This window comes from Alternaria rosae (assembly GCF_020736505.1).
Source record: "Alternaria rosae strain MPI-PUGE-AT-0040 chromosome Unknown BKA58scaffold_1, whole genome shotgun sequence".
Lineage (NCBI taxonomy): Eukaryota > Fungi > Ascomycota > Dothideomycetes > Pleosporales > Pleosporaceae > Alternaria > Alternaria rosae.
Window position 1 is genome coordinate 1568654 of NW_025763570.1, and position 27658 is coordinate 1596311.

At 52.1% G+C, this 27658-nt stretch overlaps 12 protein-coding genes across 12 annotated transcripts; 5 read left to right on the plus strand and 7 right to left on the minus strand.

Annotated features, from left to right (window-relative positions):
• Positions 1-2023: 2023 nt before the first annotated feature.
• On the plus strand, positions 2024-4121 carry BKA58DRAFT_328164 (uncharacterized protein). Its single transcript, XM_046168119.1, has one exon. It carries the CDS (start codon positions 2140-2142, stop codon positions 3967-3969), a length of 1830 nt encoding a protein of 609 aa, XP_046030778.1. The 5' UTR covers positions 2024-2139; the 3' UTR covers positions 3970-4121.
• A 534-nt stretch (positions 4122-4655) lies between these two features.
• BKA58DRAFT_372374 (uncharacterized protein) lies at positions 4656-5960 on the minus strand. Its single transcript, XM_046169124.1, has one exon. It carries the CDS (start codon positions 5792-5794, stop codon positions 4898-4900), a length of 897 nt encoding a protein of 298 aa, XP_046030779.1. The 5' UTR covers positions 5795-5960; the 3' UTR covers positions 4656-4897.
• A 1647-nt stretch (positions 5961-7607) lies between these two features.
• Positions 7608-8986, minus strand: BKA58DRAFT_372376 (chaperonin 10-like protein). The gene is made up of 3 exons (XM_046169125.1): positions 8496-8986; positions 7882-8442; positions 7608-7832 (listed from the first exon to the last, which is right to left on the minus strand). Exons 1-3 carry the CDS (start codon positions 8823-8825, stop codon positions 7641-7643), a joined length of 1083 nt encoding a protein of 360 aa, XP_046030780.1. The 5' UTR covers positions 8826-8986; the 3' UTR covers positions 7608-7640.
• Positions 8987-10778: 1792 nt separating this feature from the next.
• On the minus strand, positions 10779-11666 carry BKA58DRAFT_415989 (ubiquitin 3 binding protein But2 C-terminal domain-containing protein). The gene is made up of 2 exons (XM_046172576.1): positions 11394-11666; positions 10779-11337 (listed from the first exon to the last, which is right to left on the minus strand). The coding sequence occupies exons 1-2, from the start codon at positions 11544-11546 to the stop codon at positions 10921-10923; spliced, it is 570 nt and encodes a 189-aa protein (XP_046030781.1). The 5' UTR covers positions 11547-11666; the 3' UTR covers positions 10779-10920.
• A 1199-nt stretch (positions 11667-12865) lies between these two features.
• On the plus strand, positions 12866-14261 carry BKA58DRAFT_10083 (uncharacterized protein). Its single transcript, XM_046163726.1, has 3 exons — positions 12866-13241; positions 13292-13371; positions 13422-14261. The coding sequence occupies exons 1-3, from the start codon at positions 12929-12931 to the stop codon at positions 14163-14165; spliced, it is 1137 nt and encodes a 378-aa protein (XP_046030782.1). The 5' UTR covers positions 12866-12928; the 3' UTR covers positions 14166-14261.
• A 111-nt stretch (positions 14262-14372) lies between these two features.
• BKA58DRAFT_305066 (uncharacterized protein) lies at positions 14373-15353 on the plus strand (the record flags this gene model as incomplete). The annotated part of the gene is made up of 2 exons (XM_046167043.1): positions 14373-15188; positions 15237-15353. 2 exons carry the CDS (start codon positions 14373-14375, stop codon positions 15351-15353), a joined length of 933 nt encoding a protein of 310 aa, XP_046030783.1.
• Positions 15354-15692: 339 nt separating this feature from the next.
• BKA58DRAFT_396257 (uncharacterized protein) lies at positions 15693-18307 on the plus strand (the record flags this gene model as incomplete). Its single annotated transcript, XM_046171349.1, has 3 exons — positions 15693-17160; positions 17712-18196; positions 18293-18307. The coding sequence occupies 3 exons, from the start codon at positions 15693-15695 to the stop codon at positions 18305-18307; spliced, it is 1968 nt and encodes a 655-aa protein (XP_046030784.1).
• Positions 18308-19301: 994 nt separating this feature from the next.
• BKA58DRAFT_446174 (uncharacterized protein) lies at positions 19302-21279 on the plus strand (the record flags this gene model as incomplete). Its single annotated transcript, XM_046174180.1, has 2 exons — positions 19302-19400; positions 19455-21279. The coding sequence occupies 2 exons, from the start codon at positions 19302-19304 to the stop codon at positions 21162-21164; spliced, it is 1809 nt and encodes a 602-aa protein (XP_046030785.1). The 3' UTR covers positions 21165-21279.
• A 397-nt stretch (positions 21280-21676) lies between these two features.
• Positions 21677-22564, minus strand: BKA58DRAFT_10116 (uncharacterized protein). Its single transcript, XM_046163731.1, has one exon. It carries the CDS (start codon positions 22441-22443, stop codon positions 21802-21804), a length of 642 nt encoding a protein of 213 aa, XP_046030786.1. The 5' UTR covers positions 22444-22564; the 3' UTR covers positions 21677-21801.
• A 383-nt stretch (positions 22565-22947) lies between these two features.
• On the minus strand, positions 22948-24705 carry BKA58DRAFT_10114 (glycoside hydrolase superfamily). The gene is made up of 2 exons (XM_046163729.1): positions 23544-24705; positions 22948-23486 (listed from the first exon to the last, which is right to left on the minus strand). Exons 1-2 carry the CDS (start codon positions 24533-24535, stop codon positions 23030-23032), a joined length of 1449 nt encoding a protein of 482 aa, XP_046030787.1. The 5' UTR covers positions 24536-24705; the 3' UTR covers positions 22948-23029.
• Positions 24706-25226: 521 nt separating this feature from the next.
• On the minus strand, positions 25227-26132 carry BKA58DRAFT_305979 (uncharacterized protein; the record flags this gene model as incomplete). Its single annotated transcript, XM_046167086.1, has 2 exons — positions 25227-25775; positions 25830-26132. 2 exons carry the CDS (start codon positions 26130-26132, stop codon positions 25227-25229), a joined length of 852 nt encoding a protein of 283 aa, XP_046030788.1.
• Positions 26133-26400: 268 nt separating this feature from the next.
• Positions 26401-27305, minus strand: BKA58DRAFT_10157 (uncharacterized protein). The gene is made up of 2 exons (XM_046163740.1): positions 26873-27305; positions 26401-26823 (listed from the first exon to the last, which is right to left on the minus strand). The coding sequence occupies exons 1-2, from the start codon at positions 27203-27205 to the stop codon at positions 26617-26619; spliced, it is 540 nt and encodes a 179-aa protein (XP_046030789.1). The 5' UTR covers positions 27206-27305; the 3' UTR covers positions 26401-26616.
• Between the last annotated feature and the right edge of the window lie 353 nt (positions 27306-27658).

Genomic DNA, 27658 nt, shown 5'->3' on the forward strand with positions numbered 1-27658 from the left:
CTAAGCGTAAGGCTTTGGGTCAAGAATGCGGACGTCATCACTCTGATCACTATGGTGGAGGGTATGACGAGGGCAAGGGAATGAGTGTAGCATGTAAGTGTGCTGGCTGAACAGGATTGGGTCGACAAAACTGATCTGGTTCTAACTGTGACATAGTGATACTAGCATTCCTCGGACCTGAACCTCACTTTCGCTATGACATTGAGAGAGTGCCTTCGACGCTGCATAAACTCAATTCAGCTTACCCGACGACAGACCCTATCGCCCGTAAATTCCGTGAAGAGAGCAACTTTCGGGTCATTCAATTTCAACAATGGCCTTCTTGGAGATAACCCAACAATCCTCTTGATCCAAATGCAACGAAGTTTGAAACAAACCGGATGCGCACCACCAATAAGGCGAACGCCCTAAGGTGATTACATATGAGTTTAGAGAAGGGGGTAGAATTGGCCGAATATTCCTTCCAGCACCCTGGCCAGTTCATTGCGTTCGTCGAGAAAGCCAACCAAAATGAACAATGGGTTGGAGGAAAAATAGATTTTATACAACTTCCTGAAGGTGCGGAGGGCGACAGGGGCCGGATCCCAGGATATACCGTTGAAAGTGAGAATTGTGAGTTGTATGAAGTCCGATTGCGACAGAGACTGACGATTACACAGTTGGGGCCCAGCATCGGTTTAAGATGGACAAAGAGTACAGCTTGTGGGGAGACCGCATATCGGTGGAGACCTTTGATGCTCGACTCAATCAGGAGTCAGAGAGACTCAAGCAGGCCCATTAGAGTCGAGTGATGAGATCATGAGAATGGACGTGGCTCTCACTTTGGGGATGTAATGTGGGGTTTCTTTGGCTATCGACATAATGTTTCATGATTGGGCGGGGGAGGTTCCTTGTACCTGATTGACGATATGACATACTTATACCTATATAAACTGCATACAGTGCTGTCTGAGTACAACTGTGTGTTCCAAGGTTTAGTAGTCTCGCATTCGACGCAGTTTATCAGCCACAGCGCGGGGCTTTTTAGAAGAAGTATGCAGATTGAATGCACTACCAGGGCATACGCAGTACTTTCTGCTGTACACATGTCAACGCAAAGTATAGTGGGTATCATGAGGCTATAGATAGAAATGCCTGATGCTCTGAAATCGGGTCTTCGGCTTTGTGCGACTATACCTCGCGGTCACACCTTTTCTGAGCGTGGCATACATATGACCCCGGTATACGCCCGGGATTGAGTTGGTACAAAAAGGTGACACAGCTGAAGAGTTTTGGCCGGTGTTGCCTATAAAACTCGCGAAGAATGATCAACTTTTTGTTATGCTGCGGACTACTCTGGAAATGTCTCTTACCTTTAAAGCGGTTGCCTGAACTTTAATCATGGCTGCGAATGAGCAACGATATTCCGCGGCACTCCTCCACCTGAGGATGTATGTAGGCCGTGCGAGATTGTCACCGTAGCAACTATGGCGACATATGACTTAACAATGCAAAGTCACACGCAATCGATTCTAAACTTGTATAGCCTCAGAGATGGTTCCATGTCACACCAAGGCTATGCAAAGGTGAAGACCATAGCTGAATAGTCCCACGCAACTTACTAAGAGGCAAGGAGACAGAGAAAACGACCGAAGACGATCGTAGCGAATCACGAGAGTCTTGCTGCTAAGTCTGGACAATGGCATCGCCGCTCCGATGCGCGGCCCGCGACACGTGAACAGCGCGGTACTGGAACGAGCTGATGTTCAAACACGTACCTGAGCTGCACATGGCACATGCAACAAACGTGTGGGGGTTTAAGGCCCCCGTCACGAACGTTTTCCATAGCCTCAGCAACCCCACGAGTTCCCAACGCACAGCCTGATCACAAGGCATCGCGAAAGCCATGAGTATCAACGGGTGTTTTGGGCGACGGACCGACACAGCGATTGCCGTGGGCGTTCGTTCAATACATAAAGCCAGGCTCTTCACGATATAAAAAGACACATTGATACTGGAGCTTTACATTCCCAGCCCTTCTTCACACTACTTCCGATCACATATTCTTGCATATCAGCACCAATACCCCTCTGATTCCCTTCTCTTCAAACCCTACATCACACTCAACACTCCGTAACTGCGAGAAGCATCAGCACTCACATGAAGGAATCTCCGCGCCAGGTGGAGAAGTCACTCCACCAGAGCGAACGCAAGCCTGGCGATACCTTTCCCGAACGGCATACCTATACCCCGCTTGACGTCGAAGACAATCGCAGCTACTTCAGAGAAGCCACACACAGTCCCCAGAACGCGGCACCCTCGCATGGATGCCGCGGGGCTTCCGGCCAACGCTACGGTAATGCAAACGACTTCAGCCAATCTTGTATGTCGAATACAGGATTCGACGCGGCCACTACCGCATCGCATAATCCACGTAGTGCCATGCAGACATCGCGATTCGTTCCCCACAGCGACAACAACCATTTGCGTGGCGTCAATAGCTACGTGAACCTGACCAGCCCGAGCTGTCGGAACGAAGAACTGATGAGGAAAGAACCCGCCCATACATATTCGATTCATCAGCGATCTATCTCCAGGGAAGGGCCTTCGCTCGCGCCTATGCCATCCACAGAACATATAAGCATGGCACCGCAGGCGGCAAGCCAGATTTACGAACCGTTCCGAGGTCTTTTCAATGACTCCGAGCACGCGAAGGAGTACCGACACACGAAGATGCGGTTCAACCGTGAGCCATGGAGGGATCCTGTCACCGACCCAACTATCGAGATGGTCGAACGTGATCGTAACCACAGCGTAGCGCGCATCTACAACGCGATGGTCTGCGGCGATCATGCTAGAGACAACCCCAAATCCACCGCGCGGAAGAGATGGATCGAAGAGCCACACTACCAGTCCGACTTGGTGGAAGCCTATGCCCACAAAGTGTTCGACTGCCTGCTCGAGCAGGTCAGGAAAGGATTCCGTGGGTGGCAGCAGAACGACTATGTCAACGACGAGCGGAAGGGCGAGGACGAAGATAAAGACATCGACTGTGCAGGCCGCTTAGACAACATCGTCACCGCACTTGCACAAGAGAAGTGCATCTGCGAGAACGTCATGTGCTCGGCGTGGCAGATCCGCATGTTTGTCAACGCACCCAAGGCATACTCCAAGCGCAAGGACCAGAACCGGGTGGGTAACAGCAAGAGGCCGAATGCGAAGGGCAGTGTAACTGATGACAATCCGCGGGCGTCGAAGAGGTCTCGTACCAGCGCTGCTCCACGGACGGGACAGGCGCGTGGTCACTCTTCACCAGCTTCCGAGTTGCCGTTGTCGCGTGGAAACACACCGCAGGAGTCTTCGGGACCCACGTGCTTGCCGTACTTTACTACGCCAGTGACACAGCGAATGACGGTCTTGAGCCCTCCATCTGCTTTTCTGGCACCTCAAGCCCCTGCTATGGGTCCTCCCCCTCGATCGTACCATACCACGCTCGGCCAACCTCACATCTCCTCATCCTCGCCTCCCATGCACTCTTCATTCGCACAAGCACAGACTTCCCGGGGACAGCCTATCTCGCCGAACACCTCAATTTCACCGACTCAGTATTCGCCCTTCCCACCTCCGTCGATGACACATAGCACATTCTCACCATCTGCCAGCCTCGACGACGTCAAGCCATCGATCAGGAACAAAGACCCCTTCTCCAGTCCTTGGGGACAGACTCTTCGGTCGGATGCAGCCTCTTCCAATGTGTTCGCACATTTGGATCTAGCCGGTAGCTCGGAGTTCCCGGGAGTTGAAGAGTGGCAGCATCATGTGGAGCCTTTCTCCCCACAGGACGGGTCGAGCAATGCCAATCTCTTTGCGCAACATCCTGAGATGGGCGTCTGCCTTGCTGATATGGAGCTCTTGCCAACGTTCACCCTGAGCGATGTTGCAGGCCAAAACGTCTTCGATCCCTGGCAACACCAGAATAGCGGGCACTGAATGTCCGGTAACCCCAGCAGCCGTCAAAACCAGCCCTCATACCATGGGTATGTACTATTCCGGATGGCGGGGTGACATATCTTTGCATCAACAGGTTCGCGGGCTACATCAACATGGAACACGCAAAGTAGGTGACCTAACGTCAATATAGGCTCCAGACCTGTTCAGTTTTTTTCTTGTATGAGGTGTGCTTGTCGACCACCTGGGTAGTGTGGCGACTGGCCTAGGTTGATTGTTTTTTAGTGTGCGCTGGCGTTGTATGAATTTGTGGTGTTGTCTGTAAATATTGTTATGTACATTTGTTGTTCGTAGTTGAGAGTCGTTCAGTAATGAAAATGGGGAGCTTCAGCGGCGTTGGAGTCAGGGTACAGACTTTGGTCTTGCGGACGTCATTCGCGGAGCTGTGTAAGCTCTATTCTTATGTTGTAATCTATCGTTAGCATGCAGTTTAGTGAATCGTAAATACCATAGCCTCAATGACGCCGCCATACAATGGTACATCTGGATAATGGATGTGGATGCGGGAGAGGTCGCGCGTTCGACAGGTACCTAGGTGGCCGACACGCCGGAGACGCGTCGCGTGTTTTCGGTGATGGTGACGTCATCGACGGCCCTCTTGCCCTGACTTCCCATCCTACTTCAGGACAAATCAGCAAAGTCTGATCATCATCCGCGAAGCTGCGAAGCTCAAACTCGTCACCGATACTAACAAAGATCAAACATTGAGTAAGAGACAAAATAGAGGGCACATACATCACAAGCAACACGTTTTGACAAGATTTACAGCGCCGCTCAAGGCGGGCAAATATGTGCATCATTGAATTGTATATTTACAACAGAATCGAACAGTAACTCTAACCATCTTCTCCCTCCAACACAAGAAGTTTCTTTTGTCGTACCTATCGTACAGAGCATCAGTCTAGGCGATTTAGACGCGGAAAGCACGGGGGTGAGCGCGCTGGGCAGCTACCATGCGGCGGACCTTGTCAGCGACACCGGTGCCAGCGTTGGCGCGGAGCCAGGTGATGAAGGTGTCCATGGTGAAGGACTCTGGGAGGCTGGAGTCGGAGCCAGAGTCGGAACCACCAGTGGCGACAGGGGTAGTGGCCTCCTCAGCGGCGGTAGGGGTGGGGGTGGCAGTGGCCTCAGGGACAGTGCTGGAGGGAGCAGCAGAGCTGGCAGCCGGGGCGGAAGAGGCAGGAGCGCTGGGCTTAGGAGAAGCTGAGGGAGCGGGGGAAGAGCCGGAGCCGGAGCCACCACCCATGGTGAAGTCAATGCAGGACTCGTAGGTCTGGTCGATCTTGGGAGCGTCCCAGAACCACTGAATGACACAGTCACCCTTGTTGGCACACTCCTTGCTGACATCGGGCATGGTGATATCGAACGAGGTCCAGTCAGGGTGCTGAGACATGGGGGAGGAGGTAAGGGCGTATTCATCCCAGCTGATGAGAGGCTCGCCGATGACCTTGTCGGTAGCGATGTTGACGATGGAAACGTTGGCAACACCGTCGTGAGGAGCACGGATCTCGACCTTCATGGGGATGACCTGACCGGCGGTGTACTCGAAGATCTCGCCAGCATCGGTGAATGGAACACCCTTGCACTGCCACGGGCGGCAGTCGGGGTGGTCACCCTGTCCGAGGTTCTGGAGAGCACCCTGGACGTTTCCGTAGTGGTCCGAAGACTGAGTGTTGAAGAACTGGTCACCACAGGCAGCCTTGAGGCCATCACCGGGCATACGAGGAGCAGGCTCGCTGATGAAGCCGTGGGCGGCGACGGAGGAGGCAAAGCCGGCAATGGCGGCGGCGACAGTGTAGGACTTCATCTTGATTGTTGTGGAGTTGTTTAAGAAGAGCGAGAGTTGCTGTAGAGATTGACGGAAGACTAGCTTTCGTGAACGAGTGTGATGAATGAATGTGGTGTTGAAAAGAACGTGAGGTCTCGGACCTAAGATGCACAAAGAAGCTGTGGTTGGAAGTGAAGAAACTGTTGTTTGATGGGAAGAAACCCAAGAGTACCAAGATACCTATATACGATACGGCGGCACGGCACTATTCCTCTTCACCACTGCATCTGTGGGCCGTGTCATTAAACATGCGAAACAAGTCACCGATGGATTGCAGCCTCGAACAGCGCTTACTGTGCCCCCGATTCAAACGACTCCCACGCCCTGCCTGTTCCTGAGAGGTCAGACGTGGCGTGGGTCTTGTTGTCATGCTTGAACCAGTTCATCCACCAGTCACAGGGAGCCATGTCGTGACTAAGATCGCAGGGTGCCGTTCGATACTGCAGGCCAAGCAAACATGTTCCCGCGACAGCGGGCACCATGCCTGTTGACAGGAGACCAACCGGTTCTCGTAGTTGTCTAACTCAAGACAGTAGCATAGACGAACCGTCTTACCTGGTCGAAGCGCCCATGATCCTGGGTTGAAACGGTCGCGAGCGTACGGTGGGTTTCAGGTGCTCCGAGGCTTAATGCATGCGAGTGTGGCGCTCCCCACCGACCTGGTCGGCCATATTGCAGGATCTTCAACTGCGTCATGCTTATCGATACCGCGCGCTACCTTTTTTGCGATGCATTGAACGCCATATGTAAATTTCGAAGAGTGTTCATCCTGCGTTTGGTGTAACCAGACGGACTGACAATGGCTTGATCGAAATGCTGCTTCGATGCGCGCTAGCCCTTCGGAAATTGGTGGAGCCGCTCAATCTCGCGTGCGACGATGCTGAGTCGCCTCAATCCTTCTTCAACACCACGTTTTCATCTCCGAGGTTATGAACAGCTCAGAAGGAAGAGATCGGTGTCCGGTCTAGGCGTCAACCCTGTGTGTTTGGTCGATGCGAAGTGCTCGCATGTATTGCATAACGGATCTGGGTCATTCCCATGCATCGTTCTTGCCTTTTCGCGGCGCCGGAGACCGAATCACTTTGCGGTGATTAAACGGCGCCACATTACCTTGAAAATGGCGTGTATCGCACCGTATGGCTGTGTAAGAGTACTGCTACGGATGGACCGGATGCCGTAAACAAGGCCGCTCGATCTAGTGTTTGATCCAGAGTGGCTCCTAATGCGAATGTCTCACACGCGGTCGGCCACATGCTACCCCTCTGTATACAGGGTACGGCTTCGATGGGATACTGGTTGCTCTTTGCAATTGCTTGTCTACTTGTACATTCCTCAAATATGTGGGGGGCGCCGTTGCCGAGAAAGCTTCGCGATATCTCATTATAGCCTTGGGCCTTCGAATATACCCTCAACTTCCATCCGAATGTGAGTAGTGTAACGATCATCGTGCGGGCTCGATTAGCTTCCGCAACTACCTCAGACCTGGACACCGACCGGTGATCATGGCGATGTCGAGGCATATGATCAACGTGGAGTGAGGGACCGGCAGCGTGAAAGAGACAACCCAGGGCAGCTGGTTGCAATGCGCATTGATTGGAATTGTTTGCTCGTTCGTGTTTCTGTGGATGATGTTCGGGTCAGAGATGCCCAGGCGCAGTTGGATGTTCAAGGCGCGCGCTAGCGGCTCGTTTCGGTGAAGCGCTTCCAAGGTTGCGCGTCATGGCCAGCCATCCAGCCACGGGCCAACCATTCCGCTGTCTCTTCGTCTTCTCCACCGGACGTGCAGGTTCATAAGAGATGTGCCATTGGTTCATTACCGTGCTAACTATGCCTCGCTGACCTGCCAGACAAGACGCTCCATACTCGCTTCTTTGCGTCTCAGCATGTCCATCGCCTTCTGCGCCCTCTCCAGCAGCGTTGCGCCCTCAACGATCCTTTGCTTTTGCGGCGTGACGACTCCATCCTTCAACAAAGTGGGCATGATATCGGGTTGAAGATGATATTTGAAGAACTCATTCTGTGGGTTGTTAGCTGCGTTGCTTTGACAAGAAACCAGCATGACTCACGTCTTGGTAGAAATGTGTTCGCACGCCTCTAACATCGATCCCATCATTCCACTCAGCCACTTTGCCCACATCCATCTCATACTCTGGGTCTTCGGTCTCGGTCGAATCGTGCACAACCACGGGTAGCAAAATGGCGACCTTGGAACCTCTCTTCGCGAGTTTAGCGATCGGTACGATGCTACCCTTCAGGCTGCCGATGCAGTCATAGACCAGTGGAACTCCACGGTCACCACCAGACTGCAGAATGGACTCGACGACATCTGGATTGTTGTAATCAAAGACCTGGTGCGCACCAAGGATGCGTAGCTTCTCGTGGTGTTTCTGTGACCCCGTCGCTAGGATGTTCTTGTAACCGTAGTAGCGCAGAATTTGGATGGCGAACTGACCCACTGACGAGGAGCCACCCCAGATCAATATCGCAGAGTCGGCGTCTTCAGGTACATAATTCTTGGGTTTCGGCCAGGGTGTTTCGAGGCCCAGATCTGTCGTGAGAGAGTGGAACACAGTTACAAAGTTATTAGGAAGCGTGACAGCCTCCATTGGAGTGAAGCCTTCAGGTAACTTCAACAGCTCAGCATTCGCCTGACAAATGAGCAAGATGGAGAGTAGCTTACCTTGGCCAGAAGCCATTCGTCTGTGGTACAGAATTCCTGGTAGGCCTTTTGGGCTTGGGTCTTCCAGGTAAAGCCGAACACTTTGTCTCTAACCCTCAGTCGCTTAGTTTCTGATCCCACTTCAACCACGGTACCAGCGACACTGTCACCAAGGACCTGAGGGTGCTTTACGAGTAAGGCCCCGTCGTTTTGGTGCAGATCGAGGGGCGTAGAAGCAGTCCACTCAACACGAAGGCGAACCTGCTTGGCTTCCGGAGGGGTAGTGGGAACTTGAATGATTTCAAGAGGCCCTTTCTTAGCCACTGTTGCAACGGCGGAGTGTGTAGACATGGTGAGCTGATAACAAGACCTGACTGTGAGCTGATCGCGAGAGACCGTTAAAAAGTATCAGGAAAATGGGAACGATTGTTCTACTCAGCGTATCTTCGCAGTCTCTTTCGCTACTTATACTCGCTCGAATCTCTCGTGCGCATACTGAGTATTACAAATGCTAGTCGTACTTACAAGCGCTAGCAAATGTTTCCAATCTAGGATTAGTTCCTTGCTTTGGCCAGATCGGACCAATCACGATTGAGAAGAAAGACACCAATCATACCCAGGCAGCAAATCCAAAATCGTGCTGTAACCCGAAGGTTTTGGTGGATGGGGTTTGCTGTTGTTGCTTTTGGTGACCCAAAGAAGTACGCTGCGCTGTTAGGTATACTCAGCAACCATGGTACGGAGACTAGCTTCCGCAACACGGACTTTGTCTTCGCGCGCAGCAGTTCATCAATTTCAAGTATTTAATCTGACCCTAATCTCCTACCATTCGAACAATCTCTTCACACTTTTCAACTCAAATTACCATACCAAAGATACTCAGCACACAAAAACCACCACCGCTAAACCAACCAGCGCCGTTGCAATAATCATGAAGTACTTCACGGAACATCTTCCCAGCGACAGCCACGCCTATCCTCTTCCTACTAGAAACCATAACGAAATCTTAACTGGGCTCCAAGGGACTGCGGGCACCTCTAATCGCTGCTCTCGCCAAACACTCACCAAAGAAAGCGATAACGCATACATCAGGCGCATCGAGGACATAACCGCCAGAACGGCATCCGAAACAAGCCACAAGCGCGAGTACGTAGAAAAGGCTATCTGGAAACGTCTGCGGAGATTAGCAAGGAAGACATCGCACTGTCTCCAAAAGGAGCCGAGTAGCGCTAAAACAGCGAAGAAGTCAAAGCAGAGTGGTCCAGCCTACGGCGAATACCCCACACCGTACGTTTTCTGGTAGACCTCAGAAGTTGATAATGTTACAGGCTTGGAGTTTCGTTCGTTACCGAGCGCCACATACTACAGCGCCTCATGTTTCCCTGGATATTCGCACTGTTCGGGCCTAGCGTGCGGTATTTCTCTACAGCCATAACGCAACTGGAAAGGAACTGGTGGATGCCGTCTTTGAGGGATATATTGGTCATGAACTGGAGAGCCCCTCTAGTTCCTGTCTACATTTTGGATTCGCGCCTTGCTTTCGTGTGTCCCTGTTTTCGCGTTCGAGGGACCAATTACCCGGGTATGGGCCCGCCATATCAGCACCTTTACGGCAGTCATGGATCCATTTACCATGATCTCGGCGAAGAAGAAGAGTCTGAAAACGACTGTGCTGTTGTATCATCGAGCGGCGACGGAATCTCCGCTCGCAGTCAGGTGCCCAGCCAGTTCCGCAACTCACACAAGTCATCACGAAGGGAAAGCAGAGCGGCGCGAGAACACCCTTACGCTGATCAAGCAACACAAACACCTCAGTCTTGTTCAAAGTCGTCACACATGTGTTCAGCACTCACGCCGTCAGCTTACTCAACATCGCCATCCGCCATCGCAACCTCCTTGAACACCACCCATGTCGAAAACCGCACCCTTTACAAAACTCAAAAGTCAGACTCGACTGAGCCATTCAGCCGACTGAATTCGTTAACTTCATGTACGCGAACCGACAGCGCCATCGAACTACACACCTTCATACCCGTGCATTCGTGTCGCTACCCACCCGGCATCGTAGTCATCAGAAGACTTGACGAACAAGGCAACGAAGTGGTCGAAGAGACGGATGTAGCGCACCAGAACACACGGCTTAATGGCCTGAAGCCCACACTAGTTGCAAGGGTCGAATGTACTGGTGTTGTGCAGACCACAAAAAGAGCTGGGTTGATAGAGAGGGCCTGGGAGGGGATAGCCGATGCACTGGCGAAGGATGATGGATAACATGCTGGACATCTGAAACACAGTATCAGAAACGCGTTTATTGTGTTGCTTTTAGGCTAGTAGTAGGGTCACTAGAGAGAATTTCACGATTGATGACTCCCCATCCACTCATCCTAACATCTCCCTACCCAACGTCTGTGTCCACTCAACCTGATGTGATTCCAACTCTGTGCACTTAGGTGTGCATCTCCAGCACAACTCCGTGTGGACCTCCGTCGGTAGCACCGTAGTTTAGCTCAAACCAGTAGAGCTCCAGGTCTCTCTTACTAGCCGGATGAATGACGAATTGCGCCACTTTGTTCATGGGACATTCAAACCATTTGCTGACTACCTCGGATGCGCCGTTTGCCGTCAGGACGTAGGAATCGTAGTGTTCAATGATGGCGGGTTTGTTGTTCCAGTTGGTGCGGCCATTGACGAGCGTGGGCTGGATACGAGAGATGCTGATAGCAAAAGGGGCTTCGCCCTTGAGGGTAAGGGGGGCGTTTTTGAAGGGGTCGACATTTATGAGGAATCGCAGGCGGCAGGTTTTGGCATTGTTTACGGGTACGTCGAAGTTGACTGCTGTCCACTGTTCGTCGCCTGTCTTGCTCTAGCCGATGTGTCAGTAGATGCCACGTTCATTACTCGGGTCTTGTAGACACATACGTTGTAGCTGGCGGTCGCATCATTCTGGGTGATGAAAGCAATGTCTGGTTGAGACTCCTTCAAGGGCAGGAGCAACTTCGGGAACTGTGTATTGATCAGGTCCGCAAAGGCCGGAAGGCCGAAGACAACGAGGAGAAGAGCGGAAATGTGCATTTTGATGTTGCGGAGACCGAATAATCGGTGGAAGCTACCGATGTGTGAAAGCTGGAGCTGTCGATGGTGAGGTAGTGATGCTTCCTGGTGATGCTCTTATATGTGACAAAGAAGTGCAGCGGTAGTGAGGTGGGACGCTTGGGCGACGATGAAGAAGCAATCATGACGGCTGTACCGGCCTTGCCAAAGTCCTTGTGCAAGGTAGGTGACTGCCTACCGGTAGAGAGTAAGTCGCATTGGCTGTGTCTGCGGAAGTCGCGGTCTGCACCACACCAAGCAGTGCCAAAACAAGATCCACGCAAGAAGGCAAGAGCGACTCCAGGACGAAGTAGCACAAGTACGCGATCAAATTTGCCCAACAAGGCAGCGACGGGTCCACTTTAGGCAGGAGTACGAAGTACGATGAAGCTGTCATTCGCGTGTCGACGAGGCACGTTGGTATTGGCAACCAAGATGTGGGTAGAATCGGGGCACCAGACGGGTAGCTACAGCAATATGTCGACCGCATTCGGTGCTTTGCTACAGATATCGTTTTGATCGAATTTCATTGCTTCTCCAGAAGCGCAAGCTGGTTTCTCTCACGTGGAAGATATTCATTAGCTTTTGACGACTGTTAGCAACTAGGCTCGATAAGCGGCATATCGGAATAAACTATGCAGATCTGTGACTTCATAAGCCGCTTCACTTAATGCATCATATTAATCTGTCCGACTTGAATCCGCATTCTATTAGTGACAGAGGATGACGATGACACACAAGCGCTTGATGTGGACATGGTTAGTAGTAATGCATCTCTTGATTCTAATCACATCGCTGTGTCACAGCGCATGATACCGCTCGAAGTGTATTGGCTCATGGTTTGAATATGATCAAACCAGAGTACTGCTTTCGAGGGGACAAGTATCGCCGGTGTCCACAGGCAGCGAGCGGGGGAGGCGTTACAAGACTACGATGAGATCTCAGCTGATAGGCTCCTCTGAAATAAGCCTGATAGTTCCTGGATACAGGCCAAGGCAACCCGCTGGCCTGATGTTGGTGGTGTAGCAGCCAGCAGCCATTGGTAGACCGCAGGTTTCGGTGCAAGGCTATCGCGAGGATGAAGTAAGAGAAACGCGTGAAATGTGGTAGGACAGTAACGTGGGACAAAGGTGAGGACGAAGGTGAAAAGACCCCAGAGGCAGGTAGTTGCTCATGTTGAAAGCCTCATGCTCCACAAGGTTCTTGAGAATGGGGTGGTCTGGGGATAACGCGGCTCTAGGGCCTTGGCAAGTGGGGCTGTCGTCATCGCTGTGGCTGCGGCACGTAAACCTCAGCATCGCATCACGAACTCATCCTACGCGTCATCGTCCAACCAACTCGATGTTCTCTTCGGGCCTGCTAGGATGGCTTTCTGCTGGCGAACGCGACCCGCCTTGAGGCTTGGTGCCGCCGGATACCCCTCGGTCCGTGCTCAAAGTATACCCTTCCGACGAAACCTCTACCTCGCGCCGCCATACCTACTGGACGACTATATACCTCGCTATCAGCTGCTCTCTTCAGTAGATGCCGCCAAGAAGCGATCTCTGGCGTATGCCCATCTGCGCGAATGCAATCTCTGCCCCCGACTGTGCGGTGTCAACCGTTACGAAACGACAGGCGTGTGTTTGATAGGAGCCGAAACTGTCAAAGTCAACACTATCGCTCCTCACTTTGGTGGTGAGTCAAAGCTGATAACACCCCGTCGTGAGCGTGCTGACACCGACCAGAAGAGCCCTGTTTCCAAGGGCACAATGGCAGCGGATCCGTCTTCTTCTCTGGGTGCAACATGAGATGCGTGTTTTGCCAGGTATGCTGCTTCGTCCTTGGTTGTAGCATACACACTAAAGCTGTGTTCAGAACCACGATATAGCCCACCAGCGAAACGGGTTCGACCTAACACCAGAACAACTCGCCGAGTGGTTCATGAAGCTGCAGGACGTGGGTCGGGTCCACAACATCAACCTCGTTACACCCGAGCATGTCGTACCTCAGGTCTGCTTATCGATTCTGCACGCGCGAGATCTCGGTCTGCACATACCCATCATCTACAACACGTCGTCGTTCGACTCGCTCGAGAGCATCCACTTGATGGATGGCCTGGTCGACATTTACCTCCCCGACTTCAAGGTGTGGCGTGACACGACCAGCCGTCGGTTACTCAAAGCAGACGGCTACACAAAGGTAGCTATGGAGAGCATCAAGGCCATGCATGAGCAGGTGGGCGACCTCTGCTTCACTCCTGATGGCATCGCCAAGAAAGGAGTGTTGGTGAGACACTTGGTCATGCCTGGTATGGAGGACGAAGGACGAGAGATTGTGAAGTGGCTTGCCGAGAACGTGAGCAAAGACATCATGGTGCATATTATGGAGCAGTATTTCCCAAGAGCTCACGTGGGGAAGGAGCGACGCGGCCGTGCAAGCCAGAACAATGTGGAGCCAGGCGGTGTTGAAGCCCCACCTTCAGCTAAAAAAGACGTGCGGTATAGTGACATCAATCGCGCAGTGGACTTGGACGAAGTAGCGTCGGTCAAAAAGGCAGCCGAGGAAGCTGGCCTGTGGAGGTTCGTGGAAGCATCGAGGCATGGCGGCTTCAACATCTGACGGAAGCCTGGTGCAACTTATAATGCGCAGGTTCGGAGAAGGTGTGACCGGGGTTCATCCGCTCGTGCCTGCTCTTTCCAGTCTGCGCTTGCTTTGAACATAACCCAGACACCTTCTCAGTAACCGAGCCAACAGTCACATCCATCCTTGGACACCACCACAAACAAAGATATTGGTTCGCGCATTACTACGATGCCGCCGCTCAACATGGTACACATCGCCGAAATTGAACGAATCGTCCACGATCTCAAGGTCGACCGAGATACCTGGCAGGCTGTAGCGCTCAAGTACAAAGCCGCCTTCGAAGCTCAGACATCCCGCCTACACGAGCTGCAAAATGTGTGCTTTGCTACGCAAGCTGAGCTGGAAAACGAGCGCGCTCAACAACAGCGTCTTCAGGCCATCACTGGCGAGCGCGATAATCACCGTCCTGCTACCTTCGACGGTGATGAAGACCTTCACGTCAATTTCACTTTTGGTACCGCTACTGTATATCCACCAGAAGAGACCGAGCAAACTCACCTGCGACGGCCCTCTGAAGATTGCACCCACCCCTTGTTTAAGCGCGCTCAAGAGTGTACTGCTCAGCGTAACTACGGCACTGCCCTGGTCGAGGTTGAGCGACTCCTGAAAGGCCCGCTCAGCTACAAAGCTCGCGCCGAAGGCTTACTTTTGAAGAGCAATATCCTAAGAGCTTCTGGGCCCGATGAGCTCCTCGATGCGCTAGCTACGTGTAGCGAAGCCGTAGAGCTCTGTGACCGTCTCTCTGAGCTTCAGAACTTCTTACCACGCATACAATACCAGCGTGGTCTATTGTACTATGAGCTACGTCAACTCCACCAAGCTCGAGAAGCCTTCAGCACCGTTGGCGACGACAAATACCTCTCCGCTAAAGCCAGGGAGTTTCGCAAGTCTTACGATGATGAGCTGGATCTGCTGCGTTGTACCAAGCGTCGGTCGGGCTTTGATGAAAACCGCACTATGGAAGGCTTGCTCGTTCAACTGGAAGATAAAGGCACAGAGGTAATTCCGCCTCGAGCCCCACAATCTGCAGCATACTAATTGTCTTAGAACAAACGCCGTCGAACAAGTGCGCAACTTAGGCAGCGCGCTGCCGCGAAAGCAAGACGAATGTCATTGCCTTACCGCTGGGTCGAATCAAAGAGCGACGGACATCATCGAGCATAATATCGCTATGTTAGACTAGACCGCCATTACAAGAAGCCTGGGCAGGTCTGCTGTCGGGAGATGCGTTTTAGGTACGACGCTTCTTTGTTCGCAAAGACATCGGTTCAGCCACTGTTTGAGAAACCGTGCCCTTCTTTGTAACAACGTCATCCGCTTTCGCGCAAGACTGCAGAAAACGAACAAAGAGCTGTTATGTAAAGCATGACGTTAAACACAGCGCGGCTGGAGACATCCCCAAGCACGAACATCCACAATCAGATAGTTTATAGTCCTATATCATCAGGAGACACGTTTCCCTGAGCTCACCAGAACCTTTGCTTTTCTAACCGTTTGAACGAGATGTTTGCAGACGTTGCACGACCACTAGAAGTCTCTGCCCTCAGCCATGAGTCCCCAGATAGCGTCGCAATTCCTACTAACGACGTTTGTGCATACATCAGCAATCTACCATATCCCCTAACACAAGACGAATCTTTCGACTGCGCATCGCCATCTTGTCAACCCTATCGAGAACGCGACCAGCCCATCAGCATCGAAAACACTTCGAATATCACGCCTGCATCCATCGTGATAGGCGTCCCCATCGAAGAAAAAGATAGCAACGACTTTAGGATAGCCATGGGTTTGATTCAATGCCAGACGTACCTCATGCGTTGCACGCTTTTGCAGTCAATCATCAACTCCATTGAGCGCACGCCTCGGGTACAACAGTCTGAAGCTGAGGCCGAGGCAATCGCACGGTTCTACTACAACAAAATCCACAAATTTGCTGTCGCAGCATACCAACTTGCCGAAGCTCGATCTAGCCGCGGCTTACTCGCACGTTCAGAATACTGGTGTGGACGCGGTTGCGGTGGTTTGCGCGATTGGGGTGCTGCTGTGAGCCACTTTGCGGCTGCCGTGAGGCTGGATGTGTCAGGTATATACCTCAAGAATAGGCCACGTCAGCAGAGTGGTCTACTGATATCTGAGACGGAAGATGTTGATATCCTACTCCAAAGCGTAACACAATGTTATAACGAATGGATTCAAAAAGACGAAGCGCACCAAGCCGTTGCTGACCAGGAAGCAAGTCCCAGTCCTAGCGAAGCTATCCGAAAAGAGGCACTGAAAGGGCCGCGTTGGAGACCACATCAAGATCGCATGGTCTATCTGGCAAAGCAGCAGTGTAGTCCAGAAAGGCGTTCTGACAGACAGTTTAGCCAACGTGGATCGAGTGAACACGCAGGTTTTTCCTTCAACGAGAAGGATATGGCAACTGCTGAAGAAAGGCTTAGTCTTAAGGATGATAAACAAGAGATTCGAAAGACACTCAACGCCAATGAGTGGTTCTACGTCCTACACGGCCGCCAGCTCACTAAGAAGCGTACGGATTGCACCGAGCATAGCAGCGCTAGTGATCGAGGCCACCAACACAACAAATCATCCCGGATTCCACCATCCGTCGGATCAACCCAGTCGGTCAGACACTCCTCACTTGGACCCTCTCACGATCTAAGCAACACAACAGACACCGCAGGCTATGAAAGCGGCGGTGCCACGCCATCGCTCGTCGGAAGTGGGGGGTCGCCTTCATCGGAGGGAGAGCGCGCGTTACCATCACCGCGAGCAGGGTATTCCCAAGGCCGTCCTAACGTGAAACTACCGGCTATAAGCATAAGCGCGATTCGGGAAGATGCTAGACTTGGTGAGGCTGTTCTTGGCTACCACTCACCGACAGACGTGGAGGTAGACGATACCCAGAACGGGACTGGGGGAATCACCTCTGGTGACAGTATGGGTCATATGGGTGGGGAGGGACTCGTCAGTAAGTCGGTTAGTGGAGGATCAGGCGAAGGTGACAATGTAACGATAGCCGCGGGTGCGCATTGGAGTTGAAGGATCGCGTTACATGTATGAAGTGCAAACGGCTGACTTATTCCAGACTGATTTGTCTGTGAGACTAGCGATTTGGGTCATATATGTAAGCAGTGGTTTCTGGTTTTGCGTTATCATCAATTCACATATCGCGCACTTGTAGTCTATTCGAAAAGCCTCGTTTGAACCTCGTTACATGTATTTTTTGACAACTCTTACGGTATGCTTCTCCCATGAGAAGGAAAGTTCTTCGCGCTAAGGAACTATCGGTGTGTACAATGCTTTTCTCTGTAGACCTCTGTCCGTTTGTCCTAATCATCAAAGGTTGCTCGCGCATCTATTATTCCTTTGTCCATCTACCTTCACATAATCTGTTCACTCTGCATGCGCCGTGGGGCCAGATCTTCGAAATACGCAGCTCAACATCGGAACTACAACGGCACACCTACATGTGCATCTTCTTTTCAACTTAAGTAACCATGCCTTACATGTCATTACCAGTATCGTCAGACTCCACCCCGCAAACCCTTGTCGATCTCTGGATGACTGAGAAGTACACATGCGTACCTGACAACGCATGGCGATGGACCGATACCGTTTTCTTCGTCCTCTTCATCCTCTTCTTCCTTTTCATCGTCGGCTTGGTTTGCCAAGATGCGGATCTAACAGTCCAGCTCGTGGAGCTCAAAGAAGGCACATGGGCAGAGCATACCAGAAGCATAGTCATGAGATACTTCGGTGAAGGTGTTCGCGAAGATTTGTTGCAAAAGTATATCAGAGATGGACTCGCAGCTAGTAAGAGGCGATTAAAGCGGGAGATCAAAGCTGAATTGATAGAGGCATACCGGAAACGACAGCGAAAAGATAGTACTGGAAACTCTCAACACGGCTCACGTCCCGCACCATGGTTCAATGAGGATGCCAGCGAGTATGCTGAACGCTGGGCGAGGTGGACGGAAGAAAAATGGCAGCATGGAATGCCGACGGTGAGTCTTTGGTTGAGAAGGCAATCGACAGGGGAAATCATCGAGATTTCGAGAGAAGAGGCTAGGGACATAGCTCAAGCTATTACCAGTAAGCAGTACACGAAATGCTGAACCTTCTTTATTCGAGTCGGAGTAGTTGACGAACTATAAAATGGAATTCGCGATATCGGAATGAGGCACATTCTGAATATATCCAAAGCGGATGACCAACTCGTTGTGATACCCGTCACCCACCCGTATACCGAGATATCCCACTTCTAAGGGACCGGACCAAGGCTGGGAACGCAAGGCGCATATGAAGAGTTCTCCAGTTGCAGGGGTCGAGTGGGGAGACTTGTGGTAGCTGGTTCGCTTCGTACCGTCTCAAGCCGCGATGCTGGCAGCTCACCTATGCTTGAGTGCCTTTGGATCTCGGTATTCAACTGTACAATCCCTCAGCGTAACCATGCCTATGCATTATAATGACAATATCATCGTGTTTTGATATAGCTCCCCAGGTAGCTTATGCAGTGAGAAGACATGGCTGTATGCATGGGGAGTGGGGCAGGTGCGCTAGCGAGCCGAGCCTGATGGACATGGTCGGCTCGTACAATGTACCCGGCATAGAGAGCGTTACTGGGGACCGATCAGGACTGTTTTCCCGCCTTGGCGCTGGGTAGAACTGGTATCTGTGTGAGTGATATGCATGCGCATGCATATCGGCTGGATTCATGCGAGGCGTTGGCCAATCGAAGGGTCAAATCGATCTCGTTAGATGATCCTTCCCTGGCTGGGCAAGACGCCTCGCGATCTCAATGTCTGGTATGGCCTATCTCCTTCACCCAGCAGCGGTTCTCCGAAGGATCTATTCGAGCTCAATTACCGTGTCTGTAAGGCGCATACCGAGCTGTCTTTGCTGGCCAAAGATGGATACAAGTGGGCCTAGCTGGATCCTGGGCAATGCAGGCTTACTTTAGAGAGTCATACAGGCTTTCCGAATCTGCAGCCTGTATTTATGCACCGGGTCTCCCGCTTTCTTTGTTCCTACAGGTTTCCCGTCCGAGGCGCCCACTACGCAGGAGTATCATTGCGGCAATTCCTCTTGTCTTGGAGAAGCCAAGTATAGATGTGGCTCATCTTGGCTCTGCTCTCCGCCGTCGTGCTGGGTCTCGTACCTGCAGCGAGTGCGGAGACATGTCAGGTATCTGATGGTAGCTTCGATTTTGTATGTATTCCAGGCTGTAATATTGTGCTCATAAGGAGCTCACCTGATGTCTAGGTCATCATCGGAGGCGGAACAGCCGGCCTTGCACTTGCCACGAGACTTAGCGATGCTCTGCCAAGCCATTGTATTCTGGTCATCGAAGCTGGACCGGATGGACGCGACGAGCAACGAATCTATGTCCCTGGACTGAGGGGTTCGACCTTTGGTTCCTCGTACGACTGGAGTCTTCCAACTGTGCCGCAGGCTGATGCAAACAATCGGACTATAGGCCATAACCGTGGCAAGGTCCTTGGTGGTACTTCAGCCCTAAACTTGCTCGTTTGGAATCGTGCTACTGTTAAGGAATACGATGCTTGGGAAGATCTCGGTAACCCAGGTTGGAATTGGCAGAACATGTTTCCAAGCATGCTGAAAGCAGAAAACTTCCAACGCCAGAACGGCTCCCCACAGTACGGCGTCGATGGTGTTGGGTATGGAGGCCCGATCCAAGTCGCTCTAACCGAGAATCCACCGCCCCAACTCCAAGCTTGTATTCCAACGCTGACCAATCTTGGCGTGCAAGAGAACCTCGAATCGTTGAATGGAACGAATCTTGGCGTCATGTATCAACCGGCTACATATCGCGTATCCAATCACACGCGCTCCTATTCCGTGGACTATCTTCCAGAAGCTGGTGACAACCTGATTTTCATGTTCAACACTACCGTCCAAAAGATACAACTCAACGAGGATGGGTCGAAGGCGACTGGCGTCATTCTCATGGACGGCACATTGGTTCAAGCCAGGAGTGAGGTAGTAGTTTCCGCCGGGAGCCTGCTTTCCCCAAAGATTTTGGAGCTTTCTGGGATAGGTCAGAAGTCCGTAATAGAAGATGCTGGTGTCGAACATATCGTTGATCTTCCCGGCGTCGGAGAGAACCTACAAGATCATCTCCGCATCCAGACGACGTATGAGCTCAAACCCGACATTCTCGGAGTGGATATCCTAAAGTACAACACGACGTTGGCGGCCAGTGAGTTGGATCTGTGGAAGCGCGGCCGTACTTCGCTCTACCAGTACGCTGGAAGCTGCTACGGCTTCGTGAAGTGGAAGCAGGCTCTTGATGACGATAGCAAGCTCATCCAGCTGGCAACGCAATCCGCGAACAAGTCGAACGCTGTCGACCGAAAGAAGCTTGAACTACTCACTGGTCCGGACTCCGAAGCACCAGATCTGGAGGTCGTCTTCAGTGACGGTTATATAGGAACGACCGGCTACCCCAAGAATGGCACGGCTGGCTACGGTAAGCAGTATGCAACGCTTCTGGCTGGAGTACAGCACCCATTCGCGAGGGGGTCAGTCCACATCAACGGATCCGATCCTGACAACAAGCCTCTTATTGATCCAAGGTACCTTGGTACACCTTATGATCTAGAGGCATTGATATCAGCCGCGAAGTACACACGAAAGATGGCCATGACCGCGCCCTTCAAAGATGTGTGGGTGTCCGAATACGATCCTGGTATGAGTACGGAAACAGACGCAGAGTGGGAAATGTACATCAGGAACAATGTCTTCACTTTTTACCACCCACTAGGAACGTGTGCCATGTTGCCGAAGAATGACGGTGGCGTGGTCGACCCTCAACTGAGGGTTTACGGCGTGGATAATCTCAGGGTGGTGGACGCGAGCGTCATCCCGGTGATCATCTCAGCGCATATCCAGACAGCAATTTACGGCATCGCAGAGAGAGCTGCAGAGATGATGGCGACTCGGTACCGCTGAGAAACGTGCTCAGTGCCGCGTTGGAGGCTGGAAAGCGAAGACCTAGCCCAAGTAAGGATAGCGTAACGCGTCGCCTGTCGTCATCAGGCTATTCAACCTCAACATTGTTTCTTCCCCATCATGCAGCCGTAGTCTTTCGTGCGTGACTACTTCCTGTACACGAATGTAAATTCGTCACAATACGACGCCTAGAGATCCGGTCGATTGCATTATTTCCCTTCCATTACGCGGAACGTAGTCACACCTAAACAAGTGCGCAGAAACGGTGTACCTCCTCTCATACCAAAGTACCTCAGTGATTCCTTCATCGCGGCTTTCCACGCCCAAAACAGTAAAAGCTCGGAAACGTGAGGTCATATGAATGCCCCAGTTGGTACCCTTGGTCATTCACAATCAAGTCTGGAAACCGAATAATCGTTAGGCTTCAACACAAGTCAAATGAACTAAAACGAACTCCGCCTACGCCAAGCTCCCCATTTTCCTCACCAGCTAGACTTGTCATCCCAATCCATTTTCAAGAAGAGTGGCTCCTTATCCCGGGTTTTGGTAGATATGTGGAACTCGGGTGTTGATGTGTCGAGTGCCTGATGGATTCCGGAATAGAATCCCACGGCGACGTAACAAGACCGTTGGGCGTCTACTTGCCGCACACCCGGCAGCAGTAAGGTATGCTATGCGCATAGCAGAATCCATGCTCTGAATATGCCGGCGGATAAACGTGGAGCCGCTGTACCGGTACAAGCACTTGTCGAGTCTGCGGAACTGGTGTTGTGTACGCTGGGAATTGGCCGTTCGCACGCATCTGGCCAAGCATACGCTGGTGGTTGTTCATTGCAGTGGTCAACATGGTGCTATACGCGCCCAACATTCCCTCGAGATCATCCGGCTGCATGTCCGCTGTGCGTAGCTGGAATCCATTGTCGGCTTCTTGATGCAGGGTACGCATATTACCGAGTTGACCGACCGCCTCCCTGCGTCTTGCGGCACGATAAGCTTCACGCTGCTCCAGAGCTTGAGTGCGGTCGGCGGTGTCGACAATCCTCTCCTTGAAGTCCTTGAGATCTGCGTTCTCTTGCTCCAACCTGGCAATGCGCTCTGCTTGTTCCTGCTGTACGGCTCGGAACTGCGCTGCAAAGCTCAGAGGCACAATCATTTGAGCACATCCTTGGCTTGGAGTTTGCGCGCATCCTGGAGCAGGTTGAGGAGAGAAGTCCGGGGTTGTCACCGTTGAAGGAGAACTTTCGGTGCACGCGCCAGTGGTATTCTGACGGTCGCCCATTGTCGCTTTCGGGTAGGGTGTAGCTTCTTACTGCTGCGGAATGCCAAAGTCGATCAGCGGTAGAATGAGAGGTACAGGAAACAGGCGGGCTGAGCAATCGAAAGCTGGCGAAGCTTTCAGTTTGCGCGCAATTAGCGATGGTTCGAGCAAGCGATTTGTCGCAAAAACACAGAAAGAGCCTAGTGGCGGTGAAGCACCGCAGTGAACGATGGAAGGTGTGCTGACAGGCGCTTATACTGTTTATGGAGCACGGCAAACGAATGGCCTTTTCGCTTCAATCCCGCGTTCGAAATTATGATCGCCCTTGGACCACTTTATACTCAAATGGGACAGGTGGGATATACTCACCATCTTCGCTCACTAGACGAGCGTGGACGAAACTAAGCACACGCCATACAAGTTCTCTTGTGGGGAACACTTAATAATAGTTCGGTCGAATGATGCATTCACCGCTTCTCAAACGGTTGCAATGGCACCATATCAGGCAAATAATCTTCTAGTAATTGGGTAGGACATGGCCAGTGACGTTTGGCAGGAGGACAATATTATTGGACTAGGCTAAGATTGAGGCATCTAGGAACGTATCCTACTCCAAGAAGAAGGTGGTCATACTCCTCGGCGGAATTGAAGCTATGAAGACTGACCCGTTGACCCCATACGTCCCGACCATCGTGTTGTTGTGTTCGTTGTCCGCCAAATACGCATTCGCGACACTCATCGTGAGATTAGAGCCCTTGATACTAACCTCAACTTGTCTTTCGTAGTGCGCCTCATTGATAACAGGGATAGCCAGCGTGCCATTCGTGTTCTCAAATGCGGTGACCTTGAGATTCTCAGCAGGACTGATAGCATCGATGCGAATAGAACCCGGACGTGCGAAACGAAAGTAGCCGGCGAAGGCCCAGAGACGGCGAGATACCTCGAAGGTGTTACCTCGAAGACGCACGAGAATGGCATCGCTGCCTGTTGTGTTTCCGGGATTGTCTTGCGCACACCACCAATGGAGATATCCAGAAGTGTCGCTGTACACGAAGGCTTGGTGCCTTTTGCCACAGTCAGTTGACTATATCAAGAGGGAGTGCATTGTCTATATGACTTACATGTAGATCGCCCACTGTAGACCTTCCGCCAGCTGGCCCGTCGTGTCCCAGGTAGTATTGAACGAACCGCTACCGTCTGACCACTCGGTCTCCATATTTGGCTGACCTTGAGTATTGAAAGGTCGCTCGGGCATGCTTTGGTAGTTGTGCCATGTCGCAATGTCGTACATCTTGCCGGCACCAGCTTGGTCCAGTTCATAAAGAAGATTGCGTTCTTGACGAGCACCAGTAGCGTCGCAGCAGGACACCTGCAAGTCTTCGCGGTATTTCTTGACTGTAGGATAGAGAACTTTAAGGAAGTCGGCAGCTTGGTATCCGTCGGAGTCCATGCTAGCGTAGGTGACGGGATTGAAATCGGGCTCGTTGTAAGCACCTATCAAGTTGACATTGATGCCCTTCTCTTCATACAATCTAACGTACTCCACAAGGTAGTCAGCATATGCTTGTCGCCAGTCGTGAGTGCAGTTGGTTCCGCGCACACCGCAGATCAGTCCGCCATTTTTGTCTGTGGCATCGGTTTTGAAGCAACCCGGGGCAGACCAAGCGTCTGCATAGATGAATAGATCTGGGTTGGCTGTTAAAGCTTGTTGGGTGAGCTTGAGCTGGCAGCTATCGGCGGTGGAATCGTTTGTTCCCAGACCTGAATAATTGGCCGGTGCTGATGGGGTTGTAGGACAACTGCCGAGAATACCGTCCGTAGGGCTCGAGCCGACGCGGTTGCGCAAGACGGAGAGACCCCCAAGATTCTCATTGAACAAGTAGTCGCTAACAAGCTGTTGGTTTGAAGGCGAGAGTCCTCGGGATCCGGTCTGATCGCAGGCGACACCAAAGGCTCCCGAGCAGCCACCCCCAATCATCGTTTGATGTCGAACAGTAGCGTCAACGGTGACCTTAACAGGAGGCTCATTTTGTGTATATGCCCACGGCACGGGGACATACTGAGCGCAAGCTCCGCTGGCATAGAGTAGTGGCAGTAGGAATGTCGTCGCCATCGTCGCTTCGTTCGAACGGCTTGGCCAATAAACGCCTGATCGATGCCTTTTAGGCAGCTTCTTTTATACATCGTGTCTCATCGGCCATTTCAAGCCTCCTAATACAAATCGAGACAATCTTGTACGCGTTGTTATTGATGACGACGCAATGATCATGATACACTTCATTTATCCAACCGGTACGAGCTAGGGTAAATCGCTGGGAACATCGTAGTCTCCAGCCCGTGAGTCTTACGGAGTGACGTGAGAAACCCTCGGGTCTCGGACGTAAGCCTTCGAATAGGACCATGCGCTAGGCCAGCATGTCGGAGAAGGCGGGGCTGAAGTCAAGCTTTGCGGGATGGTTAGCGGGGAAAGGCTTGGAGATAAGCGTAGATCGGCTGAACCATCGACGCGTAGCGATATATTAGCCGGTCGACTTCTACCAGGAACTCGGTACTATCGAACGACCGGACTGCGCGGATGCGCGACGGATATTTGCACGCGGCAGCATATGAAATGTATTAAAGCATATTCTTCGTTGGTACGCCACCAAGACCAGGATCCTGGGACGGCTTGACGTTCGAAGCCATGTCCAGAAGATGTCTCTTGTCTCCATCACCTTGTTGATGCTTGACAGCTCCTCATACCCATTGCACTAAGAGCTTGTCTGCAGCTCATCTTTGCATTTCTCAGTGTACCCCACACTGTCTTATAACTTGGATTTGATGGGCGCAAATGTGCTTCCCTGTCCTCCGCCGAGGGCTTCAACAAGCTCATCGACCTTCTGCAGCACCCATGTACATCCTTCATCACTGACCAGCCACTTGATTCCCTCCTCTTCTCCGGCTTCGGGCTCTTGTTTCCAGGTGCCATCTTCCCAAGCCTTCCTCAGCCCAAAGACATGACTGAGCACCTGTGGTCCCACTCCTTGTTGTGCCCTTAAACATGTGATAGCAATCAGGCTGGTTGTCATGCGCCCCACAGTAGCTCCTTCCTTGCGGGGAGGGTCTGTGAACAGGCCGCCGTATTCGCTATTGATAATGAAGACGGGCAGGTCTGGATGCGCGTCGCCGAGCTTGTGTTCGAGTTTGGTTTCTAATGGGCGGTAGATGGCATCCCAGAGGGCGCGGCCGCGTTTGTTGATGTGCTCGATGTTGGAGGGATCTGGGAAGCGCGTAGGTTTGGTGTTTAGCTTGGAAGCGATGGACGAAGGCAGTTCGGCGCGGAAGGCGTTGAGCATGTTGATTGTGCGTGGGATCTGAACACTGTCTTAGTACACGGCGCTGTCGCTCTTGTGAAATTGGCTGCTTACACCATTGAAGCCTATGCACTTGAGGCCAATTTCGCGCATGAATTCCGCTGTCGCAACGCCTTCGTCCTCCGGTCTGGATGCAGTGGAGCTGTTGTATAGGGCGACCATGGACTCGGGCGAGTTCATCGTCATGGTCGCGGCCGTGGAAATGCCCAGCCATGATGGCCGACCCAGCTTGCGCTCCGTGGCCTCTTGTTCTATTCGTTTGTATACAGCCTGGATCCTCGGTGGTGCTGGTACGGGACCTGGGCGCGAGTGCGCGGCGTTGATGAGCGACTTGAGCGTCGGCGATAGCTTCGACATGGTGTACGGATGGCCAATGACACTAGGACAAAAGATGGTGCGCGAAGATTACGAGACGAAGAACAAATGCTTTGCGAACATCAATGGGTGTCAAGGTGCAGTGCGCCGTTTTGAGGCTCAGAGTATTTAACGTCGACGAACATGCGATGACGCGAGGCCGACGCCGTTCCGAGGCTCGGCACTTCTTCAAGTCCCGCGCAAGTTGCGCGCCAAGCGATGCCCTAGAACCCATACTGGCCGTACCTGGGGACGTTCAGAAAGACCACAAGTGAACCTTGAAAGATGTAAAAGACGGGATGAAACTTCTGAAAAGAGTGGACAGTAAACACGCATGTCGTGAAGAATGCGAAATTTTCGCAATTGCAGTAGTAGGTATATCACAAAGCAGCTAGTTATGTTTGCATGGAGTAAAGCAAAGTTCCATGGCCCGAGTGCAAATACTCCAGATACTGACAGTCAAACAAACAACCAACCCTCTTCCACATTAGTTACCTCCGCCAGAGATGGTAGCATCGAACGGCTCAGCAATAGAGACCTGGCCAGCAGCCGCGGTATCCTGGTCTATGTTGTTTTGGAGCTTCGTCATTTCCTCCGCAAGCTGATCAGCATTGTCGTCTCCTTGAGCTGCCTGGGCCTGAAGCTTGATAACAGTAGCCATGAGCTTCAAGACTTTGTTCTTGATCTTTCCATTCTGGCTCGGTATTAGTCGTGTCGTTCAGTCTGCACAACAGAGCACATACCTGGATCTGATCGGCTTCGTCACCGGTAGCAGCCTCTACTGCTGGGTTGAAGGCCTCCTTCTCCGCATCGTTGGCGACTTGGTTGACCTCATTGAGGAAAGTGAGGTCCGCTTGGTCAATGTTTCCTGGGTTCTGCAAGTCGAGTGCTGAGAAGACTGCGGCGGCTTCCGCCTGCGCATTTCCAGCCTGGCCACCCGAGATCGAGATGTCGTTGTAAGTCGTGTCGGCAAGAACTGGGCCGCTTTGGCGGGCAACCACTGCGCGCTTGTTGGAGGTAGGTGCGGCGACAGAGAACGCAGCGAGCGAAAGGATGGCGAAAGATTGGAAGTACATGGTGAATATGTATGTATGGATTATTCGAGAGAGTAAAAGTAATGGTAGGTACAGCGCAGCTGTTACGGCAAAAAAGGGTATGAGAATTGAATCTACAGCGTCAAGCTGGATGTTTTAAGATGATAGAAGATGGTTGAAAACGCTTGATTATAGTAAGAAACTTAAGGCGCGGGTTAGCAATGCGTTCTTATACAAGTGCTCTACGCGGCACTGCTGTAGGCCAGACACACCCAAAGCAACATCTCCGATCCTGAGGTTTCGTTCATGCCGAGCTGCTCCGCCTGAGCGCCTGTCCAGGCGCCATCTCGTACACAATGTCGGGAGTGGGGCGCTATGCGCCGACCACAAAAGCACATTGACTCAGCAACTGCTGGAATGTTCCCACGAGTAGGATAATTCGGCCTGAATCTGCAAACGTTACACGTCGCCAAACGATGGATCGCGCAACCCTGC